At 37.9% G+C, this 12,811-nt stretch overlaps 1 protein-coding gene across 7 annotated transcripts in view; it reads left to right on the top strand.

Moving 5' to 3' along the window:
* ank2a (ankyrin 2a, neuronal) overlaps nucleotides 1-9,584 on the top strand; it is a 57,791-nt gene extending 48,207 nt beyond the window's left edge. For all 7 annotated transcript variants that reach the window (XM_056735330.1, XM_056735313.1, XM_056735321.1 and 4 more), the window contains 8 exons: nucleotides 128-259; nucleotides 394-534; nucleotides 650-851; nucleotides 1,055-1,121; nucleotides 5,707-5,790; nucleotides 6,024-6,188; nucleotides 6,452-6,625; nucleotides 7,769-9,584. In XM_056735330.1, the coding sequence (XP_056591308.1) occupies nucleotides 128-259; nucleotides 394-534; nucleotides 650-851; nucleotides 1,055-1,121; nucleotides 5,707-5,790; nucleotides 6,024-6,188; nucleotides 6,452-6,625; nucleotides 7,769-7,789 (986 nt within the window). In that variant the 3' untranslated portion in view covers nucleotides 7,790-9,584. The remainder of the gene's footprint in view (nucleotides 1-127; nucleotides 260-393; nucleotides 535-649; nucleotides 852-1,054; nucleotides 1,122-5,706; nucleotides 5,791-6,023; nucleotides 6,189-6,451; nucleotides 6,626-7,768) is intronic.
* The last annotated feature ends 3,227 nt before the right edge of the window (nucleotides 9,585-12,811 follow it).

The raw sequence follows: 12,811 nt of genomic DNA, 5'->3' as shown, positions 1-12,811 counted from the left end.
TTCGATGTTCTCCGTCAGTTTAGTAAATACAATGTCCCATCATTTTAAAACAACCTGTGTTTTTGCCACAAATGTGGTACAGGTTTTCTGTCAACACTACAAATTTACATTATTAAACTGTTCACAGAGCTGGCCAAAGAGTTGGAGTTTATTGAGGATGAAATTCAGCAAGTGCGCACTGAAAACCCAAACTCGCTACAAGAGCAGAGTCATGCCCTGTTACAGCGTTGGGTAGACAGAGAAGGAAAGCACGCAACCGGTGAGTCTATTCTCTCTTTACATAAAACCAATTATCTACTTTGCATGAATTCTTAAAAATCATACAAATGTTTAAAGGACCGTATACATAAACATTTTAATAAACAGATTATGTTTGTGTATCAAATTCTGTAGAAGACACTTTGATTAAAAGACTGACTAAAATCAACCGCATGGACATTGTCCATCTTATTGAGATTCAAATGCACAAGTCAGTTCAGGAGCAAACTTCAAGAACATATGCAGAGATCGAGAGAACCCTGGACCACAGTGAAGGTGGGACAATGTTCACCTTCAGTGTTTAATGATCTTTTTGTTTGCTTGGGTTTTCTGACACCTACTTTCAGAGAGAAGAGTTTTCTTGAAGAATCAGTGACACTTTTTCTTGTAGCTCTCTCCTCAGTTCAAGAGGATGCTGAAAGTTTGCGGGTGGTCCGTAGAGTGGAGACCTCACAAAGGCATCCTCCAGCTGTTTCAGAAGAAGACTTATCTGTGGCTTCTCTCCTTGACATTCCATCATGGGCCGAAGCAATGGGAAATGCCCATTCGGAGAGTATTCATGGGGATCTAATGGAGGAATTGGAGATCAGCCAGTGAGTAATACATAAAGTTCCTTGGGTATTTAACAATATGTTTGGGTATTAGAGGTAATTTCATCCATGGTAATCATTTACAGTCTTCTGAATTATACATTTTACATTCTAGGAAGCTTATTTTAACAGTCGGATAGTAGTGCACCTCTACAGATTGTATACTGTATAGTAACGTAATTCCCTTTCCTATCTGCTTTTCCCAGGGATAGCTTCATCAATCAATGGCCATCCCAAGAGCTCAAGAAGGAATCAACGAATGAGGCTGCAGAAGTAAGTTTCTGACTTTGTGCAAGTAAGCAAAACTAGAGGTTGATGTTTTAAGTGTGTGAAAAACAGCACAGACAAAAAACCTAGTACAAGGACGCTAGTTTTCTAGTCCACAAAGACAAGATTGCTCCAGATGTTCCAGTCATTGTTGATGTGTTTAATTATTTAAAATGTTGTCCATATTTGAGGTTCATACATCATACATCGATACTCAGGATTGTCACTGGTAATTTTGGCAAGCAGGATGTGATCAACATATTTTATCCTTAAACAACATTAGATTTGAAGGTTAGAGTTACTGTTGGGTTTGGCTTGGGGCCTGGAATAGTGGCTTCATTTCTCTTTTATTTTAATGGAGCTATGGTATAGTTTACCCAAAGAAATTGTCCCCCTTGATTTTCCATAGTAGGAATAAAAATTACAATGGTCAAGTCAATCTTGACCAATTTTGGATGAACTTTTCCTAAGGATGGAAATAGTGTTTTGTATATCAGTGTTGATCCAGGACCTACAAAACATGTTGATGCAGAAACACATCCTATTTGGCTAAACTTGCCTGAGTTTATAGCATACGCTGTCTTGGTTTGTTGTCTGTCTTCATTCATTGTGAATATCCCTCCAATATCATCTTTTCTTTTTTCATACTTTTCCACGCCTCATATAATTTATGCCCTAGGTTTCATCATCTGAGGAAGAAAAACAAGCTCTGAGTCAACTTTCAGACCATGAAAATAGTATTCCCTCTCCATCACCTGTGGGTTTGAGCAGTTTGTCTGAATTACACCAACAGTCAACAGAGTCATCTCAAAATGTCTTTGATTTCAGTCAGGTATCTATTGCCAGATTTTCGTCAGGTGAAAATTCTGTTGTTTTGTCAATGGTAGAACCTGACAACATAGTACCCGACCTCTTAAAACACACTTCACCAGACAGTGAAGTTGAAGAATCTCAACTTCATGAACCAAAGCGTATGGATGAAATTTCTGGGGGTATGGATCAAGTGTCCCCTGTGTACGAAAAATCTGATTTAGAAAGTAATGAAAAGACAGAACTCTTTAAATCCAGTGAATCTTCAGACACCCCTGAGCCATCTCCATGCAATGAAAGCAAACCATCTGAAAGTGTCAGATTGGTTCCTGAGAGCAGCCAAATGTCTGGCCAAGATACAAACTGTTCATTATCCCTTCATGGTCTTGCTAGCACCATAAAGGAGGCTGGTGACACTTTCTTATACAGGACTGAAATGACTCAAGAAGTTTCAAGAGTGACTCCAGACCTAATAAAGTCCTCTCCAGAATCTGTTCAGGGGTTGCTCACGACAGAAAAGTTTAGTGATTTGGACACAGCATCGTTGCAAAGCTATGAGGCAGAAAAACAAGATGTTGCTGAAAAGTCCCCTACAATTGACTCTGGATCACTTCAGTCATCTCCCCACCATGAGATTACAACTTTAAATGAAGATCAATCTGTAACCATCAGCTTTTCACCACAACCCTCAGAGACCATTTTCACCGAAGTTGATTTTATGATAGAGCAACAAATTGAGTCCCATGAACTTGAGGTCTCATACTTGCAACTATTGGATTGTCCAGGGCAGCAAATAGAATGCTTAGGTGAATATTGTAACGACCAGGAAGATAAATATTGTCCTGAGCAGGAACATGAAGAATTAGAGTTAACACATGAACCTCTTAAAGAAGACACTCATGTTTTTAGAAAGGAACTGCTGTCTCAATCCGAGACTGATTCGGACACATGGATTCAACCAGAGAAAGCACAGCTGAGTGAAAAGTCTCCTATCTTAAGCTCTGATATCAGTCCACAAACACCAGAGACAGTCATAACTTGTCAACATTTTGACTTTGGGGAGCAGTCTTCTGAATTCAGATCAGCAAGTATTGAAAAAGCATTTTCAGAAGACTCCCAAAGTTCAAAACGGCCACAATCAGAGTCATTTATGTCTTTTGCAACCTTCCAGCATTTAGAGAAGCATTTTGGTCGTAGTCTGTCTGAGTCATCGCAACCCTTGGTAAACATGAATCCAGCATTTGAGGAACCTGTTTCCCAGGAGACAATATTTTCCGAAGAACAACATTTTGACCAAAGACTTTCTGAGTCTTCAGACCCTTTGGAGCAAAGTCTTAATATAAATTCAGTGCTCGAGGGACCAGTTTCTCATGATGACGTTGGCAAGTCACCCCAACATTTAGAAGAAAAACATTTTGGTTGTCTTTCTTGGTCTTCTCAACACTTAGAAGACTCTTTAAACATGACACCAGTTCTCAAGGAACCTTCCCTGGAGATAATAGTGGAGTCACCACTCTCTCAAGTTGACAACAGTAATGTTACAATGTCCAAAAGTTCAAAACGACCACTGTCTGAATCATCTGTGTCATCAACCGCCAAACAATCAGAAGAGAAACATTCTGGCCGTTGTCTGTCTGAATCTTCTGAACCCATGGTTCCCAGTCTCACCCGTCCTAACAATCTAGTGTTTGAGGAACTTCAGGAAACAGCTCAAGCAGAGAATCCATTAACTGATCAACCAGACATCTCAAAGGTGGATCTTTTACCAGTTTGTGGAGTTGAAAGTGAAAAACATCAACTTGATGTATCTCAAGGGGAACAACATTCAGACATTGAAAACCCAACAAAAGAATCACCAGAAGATACTATATTTCAACTCGAGTTGACTGAAAGCAAGGAACTAGAGGTGTGCGCAGAGTTTCATTCCACCACTGACATACCAAAGCCTTGCAAAGATTTAACACCAAAACCCAAAGACTTACAATGTGTTGATCAACATGACGACTCTGATCTTGAGACATTCTTCGACTGCAAGCAGAACATCTCGGACAATTCTGAACAAGAGGAAGAAGAGCCTTCGAAACATGCAATAGCCCTCAGTGACAAAGTCATGAAGTCTGATGTCTTTGAACTAAAACAACTAGATGACAGAAGTTCCTCATCGTATGTGCCCTCTGATAAGAGCCCTCGCTGGTCTGTCAAGTCTTCAGATGGTGAAGATTTTGAGGATACTGTCATCATCCATGAACCCAACGAGGATGCCCATGAAAAAGATGTTTACATCAAAAGTCAGGGGGGAAATCTAGACTCTTCTTTGCAAACTCCTCAGGAGCTTCCTCTTCGAGGAGGGGCTGAGTATAATGATGATGATGACATTGGTCTGAGGAGGGTAAGAGTCCTAAGCATGATCTCCCCTCCCCCCATCCTTCACTAAGCCACCCTGTTTTATTTCCGGCTGATTGAGTTTGCTCTACAGTAAAGGAATGGTGTTTTAATTGAACAATTTAGATGGATTCTTGTGTACTAACATTGAAAACTCATCTATAATACAGCAAAAAATAAAAAAGATGGCCGTGTCACATTTACAGCTTAACGCCAATGTTATTGGTTCACGTGGATTGTTGCAAGGGCTTGTGGGTGCTGCTGCATGTTTGTCGTTTATTGAAATTGCACAGAATTAGGATAAAGGAAGATAAAACTGCATCATAATGTACATAATTAAGATGGTAATAATACAAATGAATAACAGTGCATGATTACAAATTTACAAAGTTTTATTGCCCCTTCTCTGATATCATTGGCAAGTTCTGATGAGTTAATATTTTATCTTAGACTCATTATGTTTTCAGTATTATACCGCTGATATAAAACGTAACTTTTCACACATACTGCTTGGTTAGGAGATTGATGAGGCGTTAGGTGTGCTGTCAAATAGCTCTGACGATGATATGCTGACCACCAGAGTGGTGCGAAGGAGAGTCATTATTCAGGTAAAGACATTTATAACGGGATGTCAGAATTGTGTCTGGGCGTTGTTTGCTCCATGTTGGAGGTTCAGTGTGAGTTTTTCTAAACAAATGTTTTACATATGACAATAATTTTGGCTCCCAAAGCCTGTTGACTAATGCATGATGGTCTCTTGTTTATCTTGAGTACCTCCAAAGGTTCATTAGTGTTCTTTTTAACAAAAAGTTATACACACTAAAAAATGTTGGGTTATTTTCAACCTATGCTTGGTTCAAAAAAGGGACAAACCCAACGGTTGGGTTAAATTAAGAAAATGGCCATGTAATATTTGACCCAACCATGGGTTAAACCAACCAAGCATTTTTAAGAGTGCAACAATGTGCATTTTGTATGTGTGGTATGGTTACTTTAAACAACAAATTATGAAAAATCTAACCATCTGGATGACAGTATTTAGGGGTCCCGTTCCCTTTCGGAGTCCTGCATTTTTCCAGCAACAGTATGGCTTAAGCTCCCTGCTCTTCAATTGTTGGTAGAATTTGTCCATTTTTACTAATACAAAGCAGTTACCAAAAGTGAGCTAACAATATGATCTGTGCTCTTACAATTATAGTTTTAATGAAACATTTAACCCCTGAGTGTCATAAAATGGACAATTTCTACATAATATTGTAATAATCTTTCCAACAATTATTTCTACTTATTCCTCTTTTGCTAACCCGTACCTTTACCCAAGTCCAGGGGAAGCTGTCATATGGAGAATGTTGCTTTAGCGGCTGAGATGTATTGATTGTTTATTTAATTTCTTTAACAGGGTGATGATGTTCCAGATATTCCTCCACAATCTGTAACAGAAGAGCAATATACAGATGCACAGGGAAACCTGGTAGTGAAGAAGGTAAATATGTCCATCTTGGGCCAATTTTATAACTACCGACAGTGCATGAATTACATTTTTATCTTTCCTCTGGAAAATCGCAACTGCATTTGAAAAATATAAATGTTGTTTCTTTTCATAAACTATACATTTAGGATATATATGTATACAGATCTGTACACAATGAATCAAATGACACTACTGTACATAAATAAACAATACAATGTGTTTTCCTCTCTCTGTAACCTGTTCAGGTGACCAGGAAGGTGATTCGCCGTTGTTTCTCATCTGACGGGGTTGAGAAGGAGCAGGTGAGGGTGGATGGATCTGAACAACAGCCTGTCATTGTGGAACATGGGGACGGGTACTCCAGAGTGATGAAGAGGACAGTACTTAAGAGTGAAGGGCATCAGACAGAGGTGTGTGATTGAGTTCATCCACATCTTTACGTAAAAAAAAGAACAGATTTATTCTTTATAATATGGAAATGAACCATAATGTAAATATAATTATTGTTGCCATGTAAAATGCTGCTGTTTGCGATGAACAAGATAATTTGTTTATCATTTAATCAGAGTCAATTACACTAAATCAACCTAATCTTAATTTAATGACTAAACTAAATGAACGCAATGAAAATGTGGGTGTAGTTTTGAACACACGTTTTACTAAATCATTTCAGGTGACCTTCCACGAGAGGGCTGGCATGTCGTCTTTAAAGGAGGAATCGGCTGGAGGTCAGGAGGTCACACAGGTGGTCCAGACGACAGTTGTACACGGAGAACGTCTGGAGAAGCACGAGGGTGATTCCGTTTTCGCCGCAGACCTACCCTCTGCTCGGGAAGACTTCACCCAGGTGAGCAGCCAATCACAGTAGACGGCACTGTACATCCTTACAACATTATAATGGCGAAGATTATTGTTATTGTGATAAGAAAATCCCTACATTTCCATCATACAAACATTGTAATTTCTGTACTGTCTTTTTTTCCAAACAGGTTTCATAAACACTTTTTACTAATGCTTGGATAAAAACATACAGCCCCGCCCCTAACTCAAGTCATTTGTTGATTGGACACCTTTAAAATGCAATTCTTCCACTTTATAATGAAACATGTATAATAAAGATTTAGTTTTTTGGAAAGCTTTTTTTCTACCTTCAGTTCCCCAATGTCTTGCAATTTAATAAACAAAAAAAGTAAATAAACACAGAATTGACCTTTTCCCATGATACCCTGTCCTAAAACACATGCCAGTATTATTCATTCAGTGTTACAGTCTCTCGCTCATTCTCTCAGGCTCTAGGCTACTTTGAGGGCTTTAGGAAGGTTTCAATCCCCCATGTGATAGAGCAGGAAATACAGCAACCTGATGGATCTGTTATCAGGAGGTTTGGGAAACAGGCATGCCGTGTGTGTGTGCAAAGTCACGTGTGCATAATTGTTTGTGTGCAAGTAGGAAAAAAACAGGAATTAATGCTTTAAAAGTTTATAATAAAAGTAATTATTGTAAATGTGTAACAATTGATTTGATAAAAGGTACAATTAATTTGATCATTTGCTGTTCAACAATCATTCACAGCATACACCTTTGTTGTTGTTTTACAACATCTAGCAGTAAAAGAACTTAGTGCCTGAAAATTCATGTTTATGCAAATGTCCATAGATATTGTAGTATGGAAATTTAGTGGTGATGTGTGCACTTGCTAACACAGCATGTGTTTACACTTTATTTCTCTCTAATTGATTCACGTTGCCCCTACTGTTCATTTCGATGGAGTGTGTCTTCTTTCCATCTTCTAACTTCTAACCAAAAAGAACCGTCATTTTTGGTACCATGGTAATATCATTGTATTCCAAGTTCCTTGGAGTGTCATGTAAAAGCATTATAAATAAATATGATAGTCAAAGTAAATACGATTAAGAATTACCATGGTAAAATGAAATATTGTGAGGGTATTAAAACATGATCTTGATTTCTGTACCAATTTTTCCTACAGGACGAGGATGAAGAAGTCTAGGACCAGGAGGAGGTCAACAGTAAGAGATGCTGGGGGACAGAAGCGAGTGTGCGCGGAGCAGATAGGCGATCGTTCCAAGCACCATGACAACCTACAGCATCGCCTCCATCAGTTCATTCACCACTATTGTGCCCAAAACGACAGAGAGGAAGAATGGGAGGACGCAGAAGAGATGACGTGATAGATTCCTCCCCTCCATTTTCCTCTTTCAATAGTCTATCCATCTAACCTCTCCTATGCACCATGCTCATGCAATCCTAGAATGCACTTCGCTCCTGCCACTTACAGTCTTCCTGTCCGGTCCAACCGGACGTTCGCCCTATTTCAGTAAATGGACAGTATTCTCTTTTTAATTTCCAACAATTCCCTGCCTTGTACTCTGTGACCAAAGGGTGTTCTTTCCTTTCGTAGTGGTTTTGAAATCCCTCATTTCTCTTGAAAAATAAGTAGCTATAGTGAATGCAAAAATCAAAAAACAAAAAAACAATCACAAAAGGTTTTAATCCAACAGTTCTCTCATAAATCTTGGTTGTTCATACTCAAAACATTTAAGCTTGAAAAAAAACTACTGCACTGCCTACCACAGATCTTGAACTTCAATATCATAGCATTATATCGCAACATCAAAACTTACTCTGTTGATCTCAATGGTTGAGGTCTTTGCCTTCTTTATCAGCTTTTGGGATATCATGCGTCTGTGTAATCTGTCCATTGAGAGTATATATAATATGCATTTTTAAAATGACATTAGAGTAAATTAGCCACCAGTAAAGATCTTAGCAGGCATGCTTAACTTGCAGCATTCACTTACTAATGTCTTTCTATTTTGAGACAACTGTCGGTTTTCTCTCTTTATCTTTTCTCTCATTTCACTGCGTCTGTGATCTGTAGCAACCCTCACCATTATCATCATCACTGGAGACATTTCAACAGCTTTTGTGTTATAATACAATAGGTCACATGGGCAGATGCTAATGGTTTTAATTCAGGCAATGTGTCAGTTTTAAAAGGGATTTAGGACGTTGGTTTGGAATGGTTTTATAGTTTACAGAAATTATGATTTTATTTGTTCTTTATGTGCTTGTGTGTGAATGTGAAAAGGTTAAATTTGAGATATTTGTTTTGAAATTTATATTAGTTTCACTGTTGTGTATATATTGCTCAACGTCAGTTATAAGAAAACTTGCTCTTAGGTATTTGTGATGGCGAATGTTTTCATATTGGGTTGATTTTGGAAGTGAGTTTTTAAATAGACTGGTACAGTTATGCAAAATGTGTGAAACGGAATGAAAAAATGAAAGATTGAATCTGTGCATTACCATTTACATGCCCTTTACTGAATCACGAGTTGGCTTCATTTAAAACTGCAAAAATGGAGTTTGTGATATCGTTTTAGTTTTTCTGAATGCAGCTGGGTTAGAAGAGGTTGTCATTTGATGCTGATCTCAGGCCAGCTCACATGCATGTCCATGCATTTTCCCTTATCATAGTTAATAGAATTCGGGTTTGGGAAACTGGCCCTGGAAAAGCATTGAAAGTCATCCTCCAACCAGGTTGAACACTGCTACTTCTTTCACTGTGACTGGCCCACGTTTGATTTACTTCTAATTCTGTGTCTGTGGAGATAAGAATATGCATATAGAACACATATATATCTATCTATCTATCTATCCATAAAGGCATGTATTAGTTTAATATATAACTTAAAAAAAGACATTTAAACACTATACAATGGCTGCAGTGTGTGTGTATATGGCTGAACGAGAATAAAAGTGTATAAGTGTCATAACCTTTATGTAATGGTTGTTTTTCCTTGTTTGCTTTGGTGCAATTTTGACAACAATATTGTGGGATAGTTCACCCAAAAATGTCATTGCAAACGTCTGCAGAACACAAAAGAAGCTATTTGGAAGAATGTTGGTATCAATCAACATGGGACCCTATTGCCTTTCATTGGATGGACACAAAAGCACAGACACATTTCTTTCAATATTTTCTTTTGTGTTCCACAGAATAACCGTGTTTTAAATGACATGAACACGAGGGTGAATAAATTATGACAGAATTTTTATTTTTGGGTGAACTATCCCTTCAAAGAAGCATCATACATCATTACATATAACACCTTTATTATATTTTTCATTAAATATGTGGATTTGCTAGCACCAACATGGCAACAAAGTGTGTAATTTACACCCTCATATTGACTTTGAGATTCTGTAAGTATCGGAAGAGGAAATGTCTTTTAAAAGAGAAAAACAAGCAAATTAATTTTAAATTTGCCCAAAGTTAACTTCCGGTCTAATATTTGATAATCTGATTATTGGTTAGTAATATAATGTATTTTTCATTTATATTCATATTTTAATGTATATTGATTATATTAAATAAACAATGTATTGAATGGGTCGTATTTAAGTTAAGCAAAGAAAGGGTTCTTCTCAGAGGGTGGACCTGTGGACTGGGAGCAGCCCACCACACATGTGCTTCATGACTTTCACATGTCAGTAAATGTTTTGCGATAGATTGTACAGATGTTCATCTTTGTGCTTCTGTCATAATATTCAAAGTTTATGTTATATACAGACGACAGAAGCAGACGACACAGAGGACAACATATACAGAACACAGATAAACTGACAACACACACCAGAGGTGGGACCAAGTCATGTTTTCCAGTCACAAGTCAGTCTCAAGTCAAGACAGCAAAGTCCAGAGTCAAGAGTCAAGTTGCAAGTCCTGAGCTTTAACCCCCTGAGCAAAGGTACAGTATGTCCAAAAGACATATTTTCTATGCCTTTGTTGATGTTGAAAAGACGTCCTTTGAGGGGCCAGAAGAGAAATGTTTTTCTACGTCTTTTTATGACATTTTCTGAACGTCTGGTCCTGATGTCCAGGGAACCTCTGTACAAAGACTGGTTCAAATGTGTCGTTTTTGGAACTTCAAAAAGTCAACACCCATTCCCTCCCTTTCTACCGCTTGGAAGTAAAATGATATGTGGTATTATACGCCCAAATGCATTATTCTTCAGAAAGAAAACCATAATCAGTTATGATGCCTCAAGGGTGAGCTAAACATGGGGAAATTTGGATTTGGTTGTAAAGTATCCCTTTAAAGTGATAAGATGTAAGAGGAAAATCTTTTGGTGCTAATTGTTTATTTTATTTATATTTTTTTTATTATAATCATGTCCAATTAATATAACTCATATAATTATTACACGAGTCTATAAATATTAATCAATTAATAGTAAACGAAGCATTTAAATTAATATAACTATATACTTACTTATAATTACAAGCTTCAGTATATAAAGCTTTAAGTAATATTTCATTCAACCTTTTTGGAAACCTATATAAAATATTTAAATTCAGTTGATTCACATGCATCAACATTGTCCTCTCAAACTTTAATTGACGCAGTGTTTATTTCTTCCTGTTAAATGTGTTTTAATTCCAGAGATTTCTTTCATGATTTCTTCATCTTCAACAGAAAAGTGAATTGCACTGATACTCGCAAGAAGTCAATCAAACAGATGATGCTATCTGTGTTCCAAGTCTTTCAGTCGTCTGACAAACTCTTGATCAAACCTGATCATAATTTGTGCAAGAGAACCTGATCTAAACCAGTTGTTTTTATGAAAATTGACCGGCAGTAATAATTGTTTTAATGATATTAAGCAATTAATGACTGGTATGAGTGATCTGACTAAATACACAAGTACTGAGACAAAATAAATAGAAGTTTAATGACACACTTTGACATCCACATTCAAAACATAAAACTCAAAGATAGTGACAAACACCAAACTAACTCAGATATACAGATAGACTGGAATGCATTGTGGGAGTCATGGTTGTTTTTAGTAGCTACTACTTGATACCCAGAATGCATTGCAGCATGAAGCTTTCTTTTGTTTATTGTCACCATCGTTGAGTTTCATACTACATACACATATGTGTCTAATCGGTCTAGATGTTTAAGAGTATATAGATATATTGTATTAAGCAATTTAACATTTTTCCAAAAATTCGAAACTGTTTCGAAATAGAAGATTTAAACTGGAGAAACAGGCTGTGCAGGTTTTGCAATTCCTTCAGCATTTACTGTAAATATCCTAGGTTAACTGGAAACACACTGGACTGGATAGTGATACTATCACCGAGGCCACTCTCAACATTATACAAAGAGATCCTTGTAAATCCACTACGCGCAAAACAGAAAGCGGGATATTTACACGGCAGCTTCCTCAAACAGATCGCCTGCAGCGGATCGACCAGAGGAAGAGCCAGAGCTCTCAAAGCAAAATCTCAGGACGGTGTAGACAAGAGGAAAGGGGGCGAAGAGTCTCGGCCATTCTTTTACCCTCACATATCTGAATACCAGATCGGGCTTCCTACTGAACGTTCATGCGTAAAGAGCAGCGATAGCCACGACAACAGCCATAGTAAAGACAGTTTGCTGTAGCACTCTGGCCACCGTAGTCATAAGGGCTAGAATGTCCGACACAGGACAGCGCTCCAGGTCATAGCCATACACACACTCTATTCAATTAAGAGCATGGAAACAACTCCTAAATGGGCCCACTTCTCCTTAGTATATCCATTTACATTTGGTCCTTTAGCAGACGCTTTTATCAAAAGTGATTTACAAATGAGGCAAACAATAGAAGCAAGATGCCAGCACGTGTCGTGACAATGCGACCAAAGACCTTGTTCCCTTGCACTATCACACATGCCAAACGTTTGAAGCATAGCAAGCCATTTCCAATTGTGTAAATTTGCACACAGTTTTTAAGAAACTGTGTGCAAAAACTCCACACAAAAAAGTAAAATGCACTTTAAAAAAGGTGACACATTTAATGGTACATGGTACATGTTGAAAGTGTGCACGGAATGTCAATCCGTGTTAGAGATCAGGAGGAAGATAAACTGAATTCCTAAATGGGGCAGTCTAGCCTTCAGTATATTGCGTCACTGGTGTTTCCACCAACCGGTCCTGTTGCCTAGCAACAGTCAGCT

Source organism: Triplophysa dalaica, chromosome 2, assembly GCF_015846415.1.
Source record: "Triplophysa dalaica isolate WHDGS20190420 chromosome 2, ASM1584641v1, whole genome shotgun sequence".
Lineage (NCBI taxonomy): Eukaryota > Metazoa > Chordata > Actinopteri > Cypriniformes > Nemacheilidae > Triplophysa > Triplophysa dalaica.
The sequence above is the reverse complement of the archived record's forward strand: the minus strand, read 5'-3'. Positions and strand labels throughout refer to the sequence as shown.